This window comes from Electrophorus electricus, chromosome 3, assembly GCF_041902795.1.
Source record: "Electrophorus electricus isolate QZ-2024a chromosome 3, ASM4190279v1, whole genome shotgun sequence".
Taxonomy (NCBI): domain Eukaryota; kingdom Metazoa; phylum Chordata; class Actinopteri; order Gymnotiformes; family Gymnotidae; genus Electrophorus; species Electrophorus electricus.
This window is the reverse complement of record NC_137499.1, coordinates 1382501-1401209: the sequence shown is the minus strand read 5'-3', so window position 1 is coordinate 1401209 and position 18709 is coordinate 1382501. Positions and strand designations below refer to the sequence as shown.

Sequence of the window (18709 nt, the reverse complement as noted above, 5' to 3'; positions counted from 1 at the left end):
CATGAGCTACAGCATAAATAGAATATATCTCCAATGGAGACGTTAAAACGTTGCTGAATAAGTGAGGCAATGCCAGGAGTGATGCGCAGTGTGTCCTTCAAACCGAGAACGTTAGCTGCACACTCGCGTCTCCCAGAGACCCTTCGTTTCTGCTGATGTGATTATTTTTTCTGTGGTTAATCGAGAGAGCAGTCAGTGTTCCTTGGATTGTGGATCAGAAGTCTATTTGATGTACTGCGCACTCTGTGGCTGCCACACATTCAATACAACCCATATGGGCTTTTAAATGGCCAAAGCACTGGGATGCAGTGGTACCTGTCTGGATCTCTGATGAGAAGCAAAGACACAGTATGTGAATAGAGTTATGGAGAGGAGTGGGCTCTGGCAGAGTTGCTGTAACAGATCCTAGACCAAGAACAATGCTGGTTGGATCTGTAAATGCTGTACTGAGTGCTTCTTCTGTTTGAGGGATTTGAATTGGACAGACCGAACCAGGTTTGTCAAAACTCTGGATGTTGAAAGGTCATCTCCTGGTGAAGACTATTGAACTCTGGAGATCAGAGAGTTTTCTGGCTGATTCATAAAGAAGTTGCAGTCTGATATCAGTGTGTTGCCTTTAGAGAGCTGACCGACAGCCGGCCCAAGCAGGTCTCAGCAGGTCTCAACAGGTCTCAGCATGCCTCAGGAGGTCTCAGCAGATCACAGGCTTAGGGGCAGTGGAAGTTTAGCGGAAGCAGCTAGCATTCCCTTGTGGATTACCCACTGATAGAGGAGACGGACGAGACCACTCAGGCAATAATCTCTTTTTTTTTACCTGGTTGCTTATATTGACAGACTGACTTGGTAATGCGTTTCTCCCCTGTTGAAGTACTGGCTTCATTATGGAGTTCCTGCCTGCTTTTTCAAAGTTGGCTTATCGCATGCGTAGCTTATCTCTTGTTGTTTGTATTAGCAGTCAAATAACACTGTTGGGTGTCTGCATGGTTCTGCCTGAGAGCCGGCTGTTGGACGGGGGTTCAGCAGTGATGGTACAAGCGGTGATCTCTTGCTCTGATCTGCTCCGCTCGGCTCATTGTACGCAGCACATTCTGAGCCCACTGATTCAAATCCCCACACTGCTGCCGTGACAACAGCCTGTTGCTAGTGCAGCAGGTTGCAGGACATGGGACGCAGCACAATACAGCGTCTGTTGAGCTTATGTGACCGTGGTAAAACCACACTCCCTCACCCCCCTTCAGAATGGAGGACAAGCACACTCCAGTCACATTCCTGAGTTACACCACGCCCTCTTGTCTGTTGCACACATTGTCCAAACATGAATAAATTAATCTCAATCATAGGTTAATAGCTCTTGACTTGAGCTTGTAATTTTGTTGGAAACAATGTTCTGAAATGTTTTCCCTAGTATAGGTGTCATTTGTGTGAAAGGTCACACAGGAATGTGCGTGGCACCCCGTGCATGTGGATACCTGAGCAGGTCCGTCTGCCTTGAACCAGTGCAATCCTATAGCCTCCTGACAGCACCACTGCACAATGGTGGGCTGTTTGGACAATATTCTTTTTGTCTTTTTGGGTCAGCATCTCGCAGGAGTGGCAGGGGAGGGGTTGGGTTTCCATGAAGCTGGAGGAACAGATTCACTGCCCACACCACCAAGCTCTGGGCACCCCAAGCGAGTTTCCTCGCGCTCTCACACAAAATGAATAATGAATGTGGAGAAAATAGCTGTTTGTAGTATTTTCACGCTGTTCTCTGCCAAGCTGTTCTTCTCGCTCAGTTTAATTGGTTTTGTCTACACTGTTTGTAGATGTGATTCTTGGTGCGCAATGAGTTAATGGGCCATATGGTGTTTCACAAGACTGAAAGCAAGATCACGGCAAACACTACTGAAAGGCAAGTGAGGTCACCGTGGCCGTTAATCTCTCTGATCTGCTAATGGTGGGGTGTTTTTTGCCGTTCCAGACCAACTCTGTGATTCGTTGTTCATTTTCGGAGGCTATGAAAAAACTTTGACCACTTTTGATCACTCTAAATCTTGCTAGCTACAGCTGTATCGCTGTGTCTCAAGGGAAGAGTGGATTTGTCTGCAGTGTGGCCTAGTAGTGCTCACTCCTCGCTGTTCACTCATGCTCACTCAACCACTTGCTTCTGGCTTTCTCTCATGCAAATGATTTCCAGCACCCAAATATCTGGGGTTTTTTCAAACTTGTATTTCAAGTTTAACTGTGAGGTTTGTTTGTTTTGTTTTGTTTTTTTTACATTGCAGACTTGACCACAAAGGTTCGAAAATAGCTAAAATGTTTCAAAGCCTCTCGAGCTGTTTATACACTGACACTGCAGTGATGCAGCATTGGTCAAATACTCCTCATGAGGAAAATAAAATTAGACTATTCTCCCCGTCCTGAAATTACAGAGATTTATTATTGATATTTAAACATTATCTTTACAGCTGCTTAATTTGTTTCTACAACCCTGGGTGTTTTTCAGTCGTTCTTCTCACAGAAGTAAAGTCTATTCTAACGTACTTGCTTACTTCTTCAGGGTCTGTGTGTTTACCGCTGTTTGACCGTGTCTGCAGATGCTTGATGGTTTTGGAGCAGTTGGCGCTTGACTGAATATTAACTAGTTTACAGTGTACCAAGTGTGACAAGTATCGGTGCACTGGGAGAAACCTTGCTGAGTATCAAACGCCTGATCTGGCTGCCTTGAGATCCTTCTTACAAGTGACCTGAACTGAAGTTGTGGGGTATTCAGATGGAAATGGAATGTTCTGTCCAGTGAGGCGGTGCCTGAGTCAAATGTTTAGCTTGGATTCTCCCCATAGTGACTTTGAATTCATTTTTCTCTTTATTTTTGGTAACTTTTTAATCGCAGACACGACCTGTCCAGTTCACTGTCTTAGAAACCACGAGGACTCTTAACAAACACCACCACCACCACCCCAGCGCAATCTGTGCTCAGACGGCCAAATGAACATTCTTTACTGTTGCCTTATTGAAGTCTTAGAATCTAACGTAAGTGAGAGTGTTTGAAGTCATTCAGTCTGAGAACAGTATGCCAGTGTGTGCCTGTCAGACTCCATCAGACCCAGTGTGTAAGCAAGCACGGGTCACTTGCCTGTGCTCTGCAGTGTGGCCATGAACTTCTCTTCCTTAGTGTTGCCTCCAGTCCGTTATCACATACATACAGGAGGCTCTGATCAGTCACGTTCTGAGCCATATACTCACTTTCAGCAAGATATGTCACACACCCTAGATACTGATGAACCATAGACACTGATGAACCCTGGACCCTAGACACTGATGAACCCTGAACCCTAGATACTGATGAACCATAGTCACTGATGAACACTGAGCTGTGCTGTTCCCATCTATAAGAGCAAGGTGTGCATGAAGCTGTGGTGTTGGCTCTTTCTCTCTCTGTGCTGTGTGTGGAGAGTTCGGGATAAAGTGATTATTCTGCATTTTTCTACGTGGAGGAGGCAGGAGCACTTCACTGTGATGAGACTGCTTAATGATTTCCCCTTTGCAGAGGGAGCTGTGCGCAGTGAAGCTGCATTGGACCAAACTGAACAGGACCACTGGGGAGCGGAGGTGTGTGGGGTGTGCAAACACAGTGGGGGGGGTGCGGAGCAAGAGACGCAAAACTCTACTTTAGAATTCACCACCTGGAGCACATGCCGATTATCTTGCAAAAATTGCATTAGCCGTGTTTGACCACCAGCAGCTGAGTCTGCACGGAAATGCACACGTAACTGAGCTTAGTGCAGACCAGCGGGAGTGAGCTGTTCTAAGCTGCAGATGAACTCGGGTGAGTGTCCCCGTGCTTTTGAGCTTGTTTTCTTGGAGTCGGAGGGTCACACAGGCACATCCGCGTTTTCCAGGTCTCCCGTGTTAACCCCCCCCCCCCCCCCCCCCCCGCCACGCCACCTGAACCACAGAAGGCCGCCGTGCCCTGGCACCGTCACGTCTGTGAGCGATTGAGGCCATGCCAGGCTAAGAACACATTGTTTCTGCTGGTTGAAACAAATGGCACTTGGATGGTAATAACAGTGTACTGGGGCAGTGGTGAAAAAAAACAACGCAGCACCAACAAAGAAGGGATTGAGAGCTTGACACAGTAGCTTCCTGTGTGATGCAGGGAGAGGCTATTCTATCAAACAGCATTAGACCAGCGATATTTAACCCCAGAGCCCTCAGTGAATGTCTTAACATTTGCGTGCGAGACATGCTTCCCGTAACTATGGGCGTTGGGCGACATGGGCGATCACGCTGACCCGAGGCAGGGGAGCGAGAAGGGCAGAGGGCCCTGCAGTGGGGGCGAACGCAACATTGGCACCATGGGGCCCTGCTCTAGCTGCCTGCCCTTATGCTATGATGCTCGGAGGGAGGCTGACGGAGACCAGATCTGCGTCCAGCTGGAGACCATCAGTGAGGAGCTGGAGGAGACCTCCAGAAGGGAGGGAAGGTAAGGTGGACTGGAGCTTGTTGCCTTTGAAGATGAGACATTGTAAATCTGAGCGTGGGTTGTCTCGGTTTCTACTCCCTTGCGGCAATTGCTGTAAGTTGCCTTCCGACTTCTTGCTGGATCTCACTGTCATATTCCTGCGGAGGATGAATGGAAGTGACGACACCTCTGTCTTATTCTGTCAAAAGAGGCAGAGAAAGAGAGAATGAAAGAGGATATGAGAGAATGAGAGTAAGAGAGCCTTCTACCTTTTTCAAAAGGCAAGAGCTGAGAGAGAGTGAACCGGTGATGGAAATTACAGCATTGTCAGTATTCGGCTTTGACCTTCAGAAAGCTGAAGGGGAGAGAGCATCACTCACTGAAGAGGTTGTCGGGCTTGATGCCACGCTCCGTACGCTGTGGGAGGTGTCCTTTTGCTCCAGATTTTCCACTATCTGGGTTTGTGGGTTTGTGTAATTCAGACCATGAGAAGAATGTGGGCTGGCATCCACACTTTTCTGGGAAGCCAAAGGATATTACAGTGGCTAATAATGCAAAGGCCTTGTTCTGGAAACAGGACTTTCTGGGTTTGACCCCAACAGCTCCAAGTATGTGATTTTCAGTAAACTTTGCTTTCAGAGTTTTGAAGTGACTGGGCAGAATTAAATAATACGTATTGCACAGGCTGCTGTGTGTAACCTGTGCGTCCTGTCCTGGTCAGACGACTATGATGCTAATCGTTTTTGGAAAGTCATGAAAAATCTAATTGTTACTTGTTTATTACTGAAACTGACTGATAATTAACGTTTGACTTACTTCCAGTCTATTGGTCTATTAATTATGTTTAATACTTAATGTTTAGTAAGTGTACACTTTAGTAAGTGTACTATACTAAACTTTAATGCTGTTTAGAGAAGTACTTTGACAGGTCATTTTGCTGAATGTTACATCCCAGTCCAATACAAATTTTTAGCACCTTTTATGGAAAATCTGAGACTGTATTGACTCATCCAGTTAAAAATGAGGAAGAACTGACCTCTGGCAGTAAACCACTGTGGGGTCTCTGAGACCAACGCCCAAGTGTGTGAATCTCACAGAGCATCAGAAGCAGTTGTTTAAGGTCGCCTGTGTCACTTTAGTGTCAGTGAAAGGGCAGCATTTTACTGAAGGGAGAGCTGCACTGTAAATGTCTCCAAACGTTTCTGAAAACACTACACGCAGTTAAGCTTTGGCTTTTGATGAGTTGGATTTGTTCATATCTGAGTGAAAATTGTGCCTTTAAACAGAAACATATTTTACAGATTGGAGTTGTCAGAGTTGTCTGACACATGATTGCATGTGTCTGTTATTAAGTGAAATGTTTTGTGATATTAAAGGGTGTGTGCAGATGTGGTACCACAGAGTAGCCTGTAGTGCTATAGTGTATCAGGCAGTGCATCAGTAGATGCGGCGATTGCTGCAGTTTGTCACTAATTATAGCCATTATACAAGCCTTTAGCGACCGAGCCTGTCAGCCTTGTCTGGCAAATGTGTCCTGAACTCACTCTTCTCTGTGGCACCAGAAGACCCACAGCCCCAGGCGTGGACAAGACGGAGCCTCGGTGAACAGTATGGGTATGGGAGTTGGTGCTGTGCTGCTGTTCCTCTGGTGGCCACCAGGGAATGCTGTTGAGTCTCTGGACCAACAGTTTGGGTAATCAGATGTGTTTGGTCTGGAGCAGGGCCCAGGGGTCAGAGCTGGTAATAAGTTCTGTAGGCTGGACTCTGTGACTCACACAGCATTTGTCTGGGTTATTTTGGAAGCCTTTCTTCTGTCCCTTTTATGTTGTGTTTGGTTAAAGAACAACCAGTGTTGTTTTTATTCACTGAATTCCATAAGCTTGAAGTAATTTCAATTTACATATAAAACCATATTTCTGGGACTTGACCTCTCAGCTCTGTAATGGTTTTCTGATCACCCCCCCCCCCTCAATTTTACGCAATTTTTTTGCTTCAGGTCCCAAGAGAGTTCTGGATTCTGGAAATGAGGGCAGATTGGTTATCTATCCCTTGATCCCTTTCCTTGAAGTCTGTTGTAACCTAACCCATCAGTGGTTTTGACTGTCATAAAGTTTGCAAATAGCCAGTTGATGTTGTTTTCACAGATAGTTTGACACTTTTTCTTAAGTGTTTTCTCGTTGTTGGTGCAAATGGATCAACCCCCGTGGACCCAAGGCTGCGTTTAGGTGCCGGAAGGTTCCGGTTGCATCTGGAACGCGAGCTGATCGGTTGTTCCTGATCTGCATGAGCTGAAAGGTTGGATAGTCCTTTGGCAGGTGTAACTTGAGAGGGGGGGTGGGGTGGTGAAGACCCTTCCTCTAACACTGAGAGAAGACCTTGCCGGCCAGTGGAGCCACAGAGGTGCCGACGGTGTGAGTCTGTCCGAGCTGAGGCAGCGCTATTTATCCCGGCCTTATCCTGCACTCCATCTTCATCTCCGCAGCGAGCCACGTGGGAGGCAGACCGGACACGGGCAGGGCTGGGAGGAGGTCACCATGTGGACGGATGAGGAGCACGGTGGCTCAGGCAGGCATGGATCGTTCTGGCACAAGGTCCTGGACGGTTCACATCCCACTTTGGCTCGTATTGGAATGTGCGGCTAGCCCTGCTGGAGCCTGGATGTGATGACAAGGTTCTCAGGCGTAGCTGGTGGCCGTGGTGGAGAAGCTACTCCAGTATAGTTTGCCTTTTTTGGAGACTTCTTTGGTCTTGAAGGTCGGGTAAGGTACTGGTGGCTGGTTCCTCTGTAACTCCAGTCTAATCAGGGAAGTCTGCTGTTATTCATTGGCCTCGGAGACTTTGTCATTCCAGTGGGCAGATTTATTGATGGGAGTTGAAGGACATTGAGTCAGCAGATACTGCAATAAAAAAATGTATCATTACCAGTGCACTAAGTGACTCTTCCCCAAAGTCATATATAGCGGAGCAGTCACACACTCCTGTTTAATTCAATATTGTAATTGATTGGTAAGTGTGGTTCACATAAGGCTTTGCTTGGAGCACAGGCAGTGAGGGAACTTTTCACAGGGGATGTCGGATCAAAATCAGCATTATTTGTACAAAGTGTGATGTTTTGAAATGCATGACAAGACTGTTTAGACTTTGGATTATACCATCAGTTCACAGCACGCTCTGTTTGCATATAGGAGACTTACAGCCTGCCTTAGTGACAGATGGACGTACAGCAGTGGTCAGGTTTTGGAAGGTAAAGACTTCGCTGGCTTCGGGGTCAGCAGTCTCACTTCTGAATTGACTGAGGAATTTATTTCTTTTAATGTGTGGAATCGATTTGGGGCTGTCTTCAGATGGCAGGATGATTTCTGAGCATGCCGCAGAGAGTTTGACACGGTTTCCTTCTACACTTCTAGGACTCTGAGGAGGAACACATAGTTGACAGATTGTTCTGTAGACTATGTTGGGTTATGCTGTATACCACAAGGAAGCTTGATGCATCTTTTAAATTCAGTTCAATTGAATTGTATGTATGTAGCAGTTTTAGCAATTGCATTTGAAATCGATTTGGTTCGATGCAGATTTGTGGACCCCAACTGAGTCAGCCGATGGAAACAATGGCAAGTTAAAACATCCCATGTGTTATAAGGAAGGAACTTCAGCAAGAGCCAGAAGGAAATCTAGCCTCTTCAGACTACCCTGGATAGCAGAGTTCATAAAGAAATAAACAAAACACCTTCTGTTTACAAGGTTCAAATATTCCAAAACTAGAGCTTTTGAAGTGAGCTGTGCAATATTACAGCTTTTGAAGTGCGCCTGAGCATAACTGAACATGATTGCAGTCTGTGCTGTTAGTGTACATCCATGTCATTACAGCAAGTCATGTCAGCTGATCCCAGCAGAGTATCACTGCTAGACGATTCATTCACCGCATGGTTGGATCCGGTTGCTGTGGGTACAGGGTCCATCTGGCATCGACGAGTGAATCTTATATTTCTTGAGACACGGCAGCTGTTTAATCGGGTGTGCATACCGTCAGCCGATACCTTGTGTAGATTCATAACTTGCTAATGTAAGAAAGGAAATGACGTGTCTAGACAAAACAGGCTGCAGTTATTTGTGATCAGATGACATGAAGGATTTCCATTAACCTGCAGCTGCAAATGTGGTATTGATTTGATCTCACTGAATGTCCAAGAGTGCTCTTTAGAGTGAGTGCGTGCGCGTGTGTGCGCGGTGTGTGCGCCTGTGTGTGTGGACAGCGCAGTATTATTGTAGCAGTGAGAAGCAGACAGTACCTGACATCTCAGATCCACCAGGAGGGAGGGAGTGCATTTACTGTCAGGAACAGGACGCCAGATTACTTTGGCATTATCATGAAATAAAATCTAGTTATTGGGTTACTTTTTACATAACGTGTCTCCGTCTGGACTACGTACTAGGAACATCAGCTCAAGGTCTTACTGGACTGCGTGCTTATAATTATTCGCTTGGTGGAATGATGACGGCTAACTGGGTGATTCTGTGACTGGATGGCTTCCACCCTACTGGATGATTCCACTGTCAGCTCGCTTGAGTTCGCTAGGTGGCTTTGTGTGATTTGCTAATAATGAGTTTGAGGCAGTGTAACTGTTGCTCTAACACACTAAGTTTATGGCTTATTGAAAATAAATGTACAAGTTTATGAAGGTACTCATTTTCGTTTGGGGACAGGTGGGTTTGTGTGCGGGGGTGTGTGTGTGAGAGGGAGGGAGGATTTGGGTGGAGGGCTGATATTACTCTGGTCCCCAGAGGCACTGAAGTCCTCTGTAGCTAAAGACTTCAATAGTTGAGAGTGGAGGTATCTCTGAGCTGGAGGGCTGGCACATACAGAATCTTGGGAGGGCTCTCTCTGTCTCTCTCTCTGTCTCTCGTTTTTCCTCACTGTCTTCATCTCTCTGCCCACTAACTTTGTTCCTGTTGTTACTATGCTGCTGTGATGTCTCACTTTTTAAGTGTGGAGAGCCTGGAGCACTGAGAAGCAGAGCATCTTGCGTCATCAGGCCAGTGACGAACACACACACACACAGACCCACGCACGTACACTACAGGGAGCCGCAGTCAGGCTCTGCTGCTGCGCTCTGTGTGTGTGTGTGTGTGTGTGTGTGTGGGGGGGGGGGGGGGGGGGGGGTTCATATTTATGTGCATATGTTAGCCCCTTCTCTCCTCCCCATCTCTCCCCCTGTGGCTCAGCGTGAGTGGGCGAGCCCAGGGAGCGAGGAAGCGTGTTTAAATGAAACTCTGAGGTTGGCTGCAGCAGCACTAGTGAGTGCTCCGTACGGCTCCGCTCCGCTCAGCTTTTGGCTGTCTCCTCAACCCAGCCGTGAGCATGTGGAGGGAGCAGGGCTACTCTGAGTACGCCCTCTACCCAGGACAGCCCTTCTGCAGCGTGGCTTACAGGTGTGTACCTGCCTGTGTTTCTTCTTGCCTTGGTGTTGCGGGTGCAGAGGTGCTTGTCACAGAGAGATGTCAAACGGGTCTGGTTCTGTGTTGCAGCTCGGTTTGACCCAGGAGCAGAGACATGCCAGACATGTCTGGTGCCACTGCTGTTCTGTGTCGGTTAGTGCTGTGTGAACCGGCTTGCTGGAGGTTTTCCTCATCTGGATTGGACTGAGCTCCAGGCATCCGGAGCCGTGGCGTGTGTGGGTGTGATGCTGGTCATTAGGTCCTCCAGGGAACATGGCTTGTGGTTTCTGATGTTCAGTACAGCAGTGTGCTATGCGCCTTCAACAGCTATCTGAGTGATGAGGGGCTAACATCGAGGGAACAGCGCTTGCGCACTCTTTCTCTCTCTCTCTCTGTCTGTGTGTGTGATTCTGAGAGTTGATGCAGTAGTAAGAGGTGGGCTCCCTACAGCGGCTTTGCGGAGTTCAGATGTGCATGGTTATTCTCATACAACACTGTACAGAGCAGCTTAGCAGGCATGACGATGAGTCCTGGTGCGTTCAGGTCATAATTTACTGTCTCTCTCTCTCTCTCTCTGTCTCCCCCATCTTCTGCCTCACCCTCTCTCACTCAGACACAAACACACACAGGTCTATATTTAAATCTATATTTTTAAACACAGTACAAGCATTCCACTTTAACAGTGTTTTCTAGTCTTTTCCACACACAACTTTTCCATTTGGGAAACTTTGAAAACCAGAGGAAGTCTGTCCTTCCACAGTGCTGTGTGTCTCTGCTGTTTTGACAGTCCTTCCTGTGACTTGTGCTCACTGGCATTCACTGTGGAGAGCCTCCGGTCAGGCCGGAGCCTCAGACAGGGCAGGTGTCCACTCGGTTAGGCCCTGTCCCCCAGGGACCGCCTGTCTGCTGTCCTTCCCTACCTCCTGTGTGCGGTCATCAGTCAGCCAGTGACCTCCATGGCACCATGCCTGTGCCACACGAACCCTTACACCCAACAGATGTTATTCTGTGATGTTATTCCTCCCCTTAGTGGAGTTGGTTGTGGTAACTGAAACAATGGAAAAAAGATGAGGGAACCAGAGGGTGGACCGCATCGAGTGTGTTTTGAATTACGACATGGAAGGGCATATGCTTCCTAGAAGGGTTGACATGCTCTGGAATTCCAGGAAATGGGTCGAACCCCTGGAATGTCTGTGTGCTGGTTCGGTGGAGGATAAAGGGAAGCGCAGGTCAGATTCCTCTGTGCGACGCGAGGGCGACAGAACACTTTATTTGTGCCTAGCTGTGTGTACGTGCCTTCGTACGGGTCCGTGTCCATACACCAAGCGTGTATGATTCAGCCGTTCTTTCAGTTTCAGTTAAGTGACAGAAAGTGGCAAAATTCTATTATTGTGTTTATATTGCTATACATTCAGTAGTACTTCCTTATCTGCATTTGTATAACATGGTAACCCTGGCGTGTTTTATTTATACCTGATGTGACCTTGTAACAACATCATGTATACTTCTAGCACCTCTCCAGAAAGCCATGTCACCACTTATGTGATTGCAACTAGAATGCCTTTTTGTTTGTGTGTGTGTGTGTGTGTGAATACCGAGTCTTGTGCTGTAGCAGGGAGCGTGTGAGTTGACCTTGACTCCGTGCTGCTGCCTAATGAAGTGTAGTCTGGATTAATGCCGTGTATTAGCCAGCGTTCCGGTAGGAGTTGAGGGAGCAGGGGTGTTGGATGCTGGGTGGCTGTTTTGGAAAGAAGGGATAGAGGAAGAGGAGACGAGCGGAAGAGAGCAACAGAACAGAGGACAGGAGAGGATGTGGGTGCGTGTGCATGAGAACTCGCCTTTCCGATCCAAAATCAGGCTTGACTTTGCAGACAGTTACCGAATGGGTTTCATAGTACATAATGTTCTTCGTTTTGCATTGCTTGTTTACCTGCAAATGTTTTTATTGACTATCAAAGAGGCCCAACACTCACCCCTGCGTTCTCTCCATGACTCCTTAGGCCAGTAGGCCTGGCTGGGCAGATCTCACCGAGGCTGCTGGCCATCGCTGGGCTGGGGGGCAGTGTGGTGGATGATTTGCGGAATTGGCAGCGACACCCCTGACTGTTTGTCACCCCGCTGGCGTGCGCAGTGTGTCTGGCAGCAGGTGCGCACCCAAGCCAGGAGAGGCTCATTGGTTTCTGTCTCTGTCTCACCGTCTTTCTCTGTCCCAGTCTCTCTGTTGGTCTTGTTGGTTGTCTCTCCTTCTCCAGCTTTTTTTTATCCTCTCGCTCGCTCTCCTGCTGTCTCCAGTCCTCTCTCAGGAGTGAAACACACCTGCGGTTCCTGTTCTACAGCTCACCCCGTGTTCCTCTCATTATTCAAGGCTGAATAAGGAACAGGCCTGTAGCCCTCTTGCGTCCCCCCCCCACATCTCCGTCTGTCCACTGTAGTTTGTGACCGCGTCTTTTCTCACCATCAGAAATGAACGTAGTCCAGACACACTGTGTCATCAATCTCTCTAAGCTATAATGGAAAAGGGAAAAAAACCCCAAAACATTTAAAACAATAATGGAGAATACTACGCTATTAACCCTCTGCATTAACTAGTGTAAGACAGTTCTGTACTGATGGTGGCGCTTTTTGCCAGTGTGCCTTCTATGGTCTGACCCATACCGAAGGCGTGAACAGTGCAGAGCACTGAGAAGCAAAAACAGGCTTCAGTGGGCAGAATATTGTAGCATTCCTCACTGGACGTCACTGTGTTTCGACTGTGCTTACCGCTGGAGGGAAAAACACTACAGGAACTTGAGGAACAACCCAACAACCTCCCTGCGCTGATCACACCCCTTCAGCCACGTTTCAGACGCGTGTTGGCGGCATTATTGATCCAGTGGTTACTTCCGGACAGGCATAGGGGAGAGTGGATCAGCGTACCGGTGGCAGAGTAGAGTGCGATGTTTCGACAGGCGTGACTGGCGCACGGCCGAGGCGGAGAGAGCAGAACGCATCCTCAGCGAATGACGCAGCACTGCGTGTGCAGGCAGCCCCGAGCGTCTGGCGTGCTGACGGAATCGTCCTTGGCAACGACGCTGCAGCTCAGAAAATGGGCTACCGCGGCCGGCTCGGGGCTGAGTGCAGCATATGTGGAAAACGGCTCGTTGTCACCACGGTAACGACGTCCGTCAGCGGCAGCTGGGTCGAGGAGAGAGAGAGAAAGCGGCCCCTGGTCAAATCGGGCACTCTGGAGGAGCTCAGTGTGCAGCGCCTGTGCTGACTGGCGGATTCCGGAGGGGGCGGGATATGCTGTCAGGTTGAAGACACCACTGCTGATTGGTGGATCCCGGGGGCCCTGTGCAGTACACACAAGCAGCACCCCCGTCTGCATTAGCAATACAGCATATGGCAGTGAACACAGAAAACATGGAGGACAGCAGCACGAGTCGAGAGGAGGTGTGTGACCTGTGGCCTCCCAGAGAAGCGGCTGTGGGACATTCTGTACCATTACGGTGACATGGTGAAAGACTGTACGTGGACCGACTTGGTCCAGCATCGACGCCGAGCACTTCCAGCAGCGTCCATCAACTAAGAGGAAGGCAGCAGAGCAGAAGTTGAGCAGGACGGCAGCTGTAGGAGTCACCGAGACATCAAGCAGTGCTTGGACAGAGCCGATGGACCTGGAGCGGAAAAGGGATAACGGCTGGCACTTCTGTGGACTATGGGCAGCTCGGTCGGACTCGTACCCACTCCCACACGTCGGTGATGTGGAGTTGCACTCGCTCCAGAGGCCACAGAGAGAATGGCTTTCATGGCGTTATGCAGTAGCATTTCACCGTGATGGCCTTTGGGTTCTGTAACAGAGATGGCACTAACTGGCGTACCTGACCACCGGTACTTTGTCTGCTTAGACCCTATGCCGTGTGTCACCTCCAGTGTGCCACTGACGAATGCCAGTACCGTGAGCGAGAGAGAGAGTTCAGGCGGCTGAGAGGATTGCCGCTACCGCTGTCCTTGGACCTGGTGACGCGGCTCGGCGCTGTGATCCGAGAGGAGGAGGAGGACGTAGAGCTCTCTTGGGTGCAGGAGCCGCGCTTGGAACGGTATGTGTTACGACGTGGTCCGTCTGCTGAGGCCCTTCCCACAGGCTGGGACTGTCTCCCACTGCTGACAGCTGTTAGCCTAATGAGGACTGCAGCGTTCAGAACACGGGCCGGATGGCGTGGGGAACTGCGAGAATCATTGCGCAGCTAAAAAAGGACCACGGCAGCAATCGCATGCCCGGCTACAGTCTATCCACTCCAGCACCTATAGAGAGAGCCGTGGACGTCCTGGGGACCTCTCTTACAACTGAGGTCAGTCCAGCTCTCCTGATGTTTCTCCGAGAGCTCTGGACTCCTACGGAGCTTGTTTGTTTGTCTGTCAGGCTCTGGGAAGTCCCCACCTCCATGTCATACAACACCAAGGTAGTGCCAGCGTTCCAGAATACGACATGCATTTCCACGGGAAGCAGCTCTCGCCAAGGAGTGTGGCTGTTTAACCCCTTGGGAAAGCACACCGTCCTAAGCTGCAGTTGCCGTAGCACCGTCCCTTGGTGGTCAAAGAGCATCTGGGCAAATTGGTATATTGGGTCTGGGCAGGTTGACGTACTGTTGTGATCCATAGGGACCGGCTAGATCCGTACCAGCCTGAGAGCGGGAAACTGAGACTGTTGGGGCACCTCGACAGAGCATGTGGCTCACTGGCTGCCAGGAGGGTCACAGCACGAGGAGCACATGGGAGATATGTTCCAGCGGTTTGGGTCGCTAGGACGGACGAGGATGTTTGATCATTTGTTTGGAGACTGACTGAGGGTGAGCAGAGCTGCTTCACTGACTTCCTCTGGGTCCTAATGATTTCACAATGACATTTGATTTACAACATGCTGAAGATTTAGGGGATTAAAGATGAGGCAGATAACCTAGATGTGAACATAAGCTGCGTGTGTGTGATCAGAGAATCTCTTGTACTGCATGAATTAATTCAAGTGCATCAAGATCACTTTGGTCACGTGACGGCGTTGTGAAACCTCAGCTGCTTTTCCGATTGCTTGGTTTTCTGACTTGATGCTGTTAAACGCAGCCAGCCAGAGATGGCGAAAAATGAGCAGCAGCCACACAGCAGGAGCCTGTGAACCTCAGGTGGAGGGGAGGTGGAGCGTTGCGCCTCGCTGGCACAAATCCGTTGTGATTCATAGTAATGATGACGACGTCAAATTTGCATTTAAAGAACTTGGTGGTGGGGTGGGTCTGTTTGAGCATTCAGATCCTGTTTGATGGACAGAACAAGGTGTGAACGGGAGCAATAACTATGCTACGGTACCGCTCCACTGGCCTGACTTTGCTCGTTGGGGACCCCTGTGTGAGCTGCCTAGGTTGCTTTGGGAAAATTTAAATCTGACCAAATCTGGACATCCCACAGCATATTGAGGACTTTGATCAAATGTTTGGAAGACTTTTGGTTGAGATGGTTGGATATGTTATGAGAGAGATGACTAGTAGTTTAAAGAAAACCACTGTGTGTCTTAGAACCATGTATGTCCTGGGGGCTCTGTTATGCAACCCTAAAACTAAAACAATCTCCATGCACGTCGTGCATTTTGCTTGACGGTAGCACTTTATTATTTTCCTGCTGATGACATGATCGGCACATGACTATTGCAAATAGTCACTAAATAAATAAGTAAGATAAAGTTGTCCTCCAAGGATGCAGACTGCTGGAGCTTTTCTTGTGTGATCATTTAACATTTAAGATCTACTTCCAGACATTTACGGAAAATCCACTCTTATTTTTAACTAATAGCACATACGCTCTGTGTTAGCTGGCGCCTCCAGTCTTCCTGTGAATGGTATGGCTGTGTACGTTCCACTGGGTGTAAATCTGGTTTATTACAGAAGGGAGTCTTGTGTTGTGACAAGTATTACGGTCAGTGGAGGGCCATCAATGATTAATGTATGTTCCCAAGGCTGTGTGTGTGTGCCTGTCCTGACCAGACACAACTAGCTCTTCACCTTGCAGGTACCCAAAGAGTGTGAAAGACGCATTTGTAGTCTGCAGAGATGACCTAACGTGCCCAGATTATAAAACATGATTATCTGTGTACATAATGATAATGCACCATCATAATACGCAAAGGCAAGATTTGCAGTTCAGGTGTAGTAGCAGCCTGGTGTTTGCAGGCGTCACTTTGTAAAGAACAGAGCACCGCCATGATGGTACATTGCAGCGAAATGAAACTACAGCTTCCGTTTTTCATGTTTTAAACACGACTCTGTATTCTTGGAGATGGTACAGTAAAGCCCAACACAGCAGTGATAACCCCTTCCTTCCTTGCTACAGGTTGTGGTGGACAGGATATGAAGAAATGCACGCAGTGCTAATTGGCTGCCGTCTAGCGATACCTGCTTCTCATTTGCATAAGTTGAGAAAGGTTTGACTTTTCGCTGCTCCCATAATTCTTGTACAGTCACTGCCTGTCCATAGAAATGAACGAGAGGAGCAAAAACTGCCTCGCCGCAGTGCAAATGTTCCATTAGGCCTCCTGGTCTCTGAAAGCAGCCTCTGAAATGGCAAATATATTCGTCTCGAGTCCCCCGTAGAGTTATTCTTTTTTTTTATCACCCTCTAGTGTCAGAGTCAAGAAACTGTGTAATAGGGCAGTTTGACTGCCAGCCAATACCGATCAATCAGGCCTTTAGTTTTAAAAGGTCAGTAAAAACTGGAAATAAGTAATAAACAGGCTTGTTTGGACAGATGATAGTTCCTCTCTGCAGTCTCAGTAGGCATGTGGTTTGCATGCTTTTGAAAATAAAAACTGTGCGTGTTCCACAGTTAAGCTTTATTTAAGGTATTTTCCTCACACTTGTTGTTCTCGGAATGAACAACCATCTGTGATGCTGTCAGAAATGAGATTCGTCAAGACAATTATTTGATACCTCTCCACGCCACCAGGAGGGGCGGAGGGTGATTTGCGGCGCTTGGTGATTGGAAAGTGGTGGGTGGAGCATGCTCATGGGGCTAAGTAAAGGAAATGTGTGACCTTGGAGGGAGAGCCGCATATCTGCAGAGCATTAAGCAGCAAACCTTTGGAGTGCAGTCACAGAGCAAAGCCGAGCTTGCAAAACGGATCAAAGAGGCTGTTTTCTCTCTCTCTCTCTCTCTCTCTCTCTCTCTTTGACCTTTCCCTGCTCTCTCTAGTCATTCTTGTACTCTTCCTGGTACACACACACATTCCCCTGTCATTCTCACACACACCACACACAGGTCTGCACTCTGTTCCTACCTAGACAGCAAGCCTGGCCTTGAGTATGTTTCTAGCTCACCTTTGTTTTGACTCTATCGTGATCTGACCTGCTATAGTTGGAGCTCCAGGTGGAAAACTAAAGGTGTTTTCTGATTAATTACTGGTTTCCCCCTCCTGCAGCTTTCAAACATAGACACTGAAGCTCTGCCATTACATAGAAGGATAAATGCCCTGCCAACGAGGTCAGGGTTTAGGACTGCCCCAGAGCCATTTAAATCTGCTTTATGAAGCCCACACCAGGTAATTAGTCCTGTCCCTTGTTACCTGTGATGAACTGAGAGCGTAAGGATTGGCCAGCAAGGCAAAGGACGCATTCACACAGCTTAGGGTGTAATTACCATTTCATTATTGCCCATCTCAGGCTAATTAGGCTGGAAGGAATGTGTCTGTGCGCATGTATGTCTGTGTGAATGTGAGTGTGTGAGTGCACATGTATACATGTGAGTACGTGTGCATGTGTGTGTGTGCACGTGTTTGTGCGTGTGTGTGTGTAAAGACTACTGATGACTGTTTGCTCCAGCTCTGCTTCTCCAGAGAGCAGTGTGTTTTAGCTCTGCGTTACACAGGCCGTGCTTCAGGACCCGACTGCGTGGTGCACTGCTCACAGACTCAGAGACAGTCCATCAGTGTGAAACATAGATGACTGTGTCTTGTGCTTTTGGTTTTGGAAGGCATTGGGTTTCACTTTTTTGTGTTTCTTAAAGTTAATGTTAAACCACGCATAACTGACATATCTGTCGCTTGCTCGAGAGTTAAGAAGCGAAGTTTTAGTGGAGACTCTACCTTTTCTGTTTTGTATTTATTTTACTGTGGGTTCATCTGTACAACATTTATTAGCATTTGTGTGTATGCAGGTCCACTAAGACACACTTGGATGGGAATGAGAATGCTGTGACTGAGGTTGTCCATGAGGACGTGTCTCACCCGATGTCACACCAGGAAGATTGGTGCCCACCACTTAGCAACCTGAGCTCACCACCAAGCTCCATCTTGCATGTTACAGCCCTGCCAGCAGGCTTTGATCAAGATGGGGTGTGTCATTCGGACCATGGGAATGCAGTCCTGCCATTCCCAGTGAGCTCCAGCTCTTAGAGGGGTGCAGGAAAGTCCATGTAGCCCCTAAAGAGGAACAGGGAACACTACCCTCTACTTCCAGCCTGTCTGCTTGTGTGTCTGTGATGACACATTTACTGGAAAAGTCACTGACTGCTTAGAGATCTGATGTGGCAGAGTTTTGACAACTCAGGCAAAAAAGACAAAATGAAACCAATACGTGAGAATCATAACGATAAACTGATGTTAGCTGTCCAGTAAAGAGTTATTAACAGAGAAAGGTTCAGTAACCCCTTCTATTGTTAGACAATTCCTGCACACTCTACGTGTTCATGTCGGGGTGGTCTGCTAAATAACTGGACAGAAAGTTCTGCTTACTTAAACCAGAGTAAGTTCTGGTTTAATATTTGTCTGGGCACATAACCCAGTGTGAGTTCCTGAGCTCCTGCTCATGAAGT

At 48.2% G+C, this 18709-nt stretch overlaps 1 protein-coding gene across 14 annotated transcripts in view; it reads left to right on the top strand.

Moving 5' to 3' along the window:
• plekha7b (pleckstrin homology domain containing, family A member 7b) overlaps positions 1 to 18709 on the top strand; it is a 67818-nt gene that overhangs the window by 3974 nt on the left and 45135 nt on the right. The window contains exon 1 of one of the 14 annotated variants that reach the window (XM_081708925.1): positions 4161 to 4465. The exons of 11 other annotated variants lie outside the window; for them this stretch is intronic. In XM_081708925.1, coding sequence (XP_081565051.1) covers positions 4257 to 4465 — 209 coding nt within the window. In that variant the 5' untranslated portion in view covers positions 4161 to 4256. Of the gene's footprint in view, positions 1 to 4160; positions 4466 to 5027; positions 5053 to 9836; positions 9875 to 18709 lie in introns of those variants that run through there. 2 more of the 14 variants (XM_081708950.1, XM_081708934.1) reach the window with 2 other exon arrangements.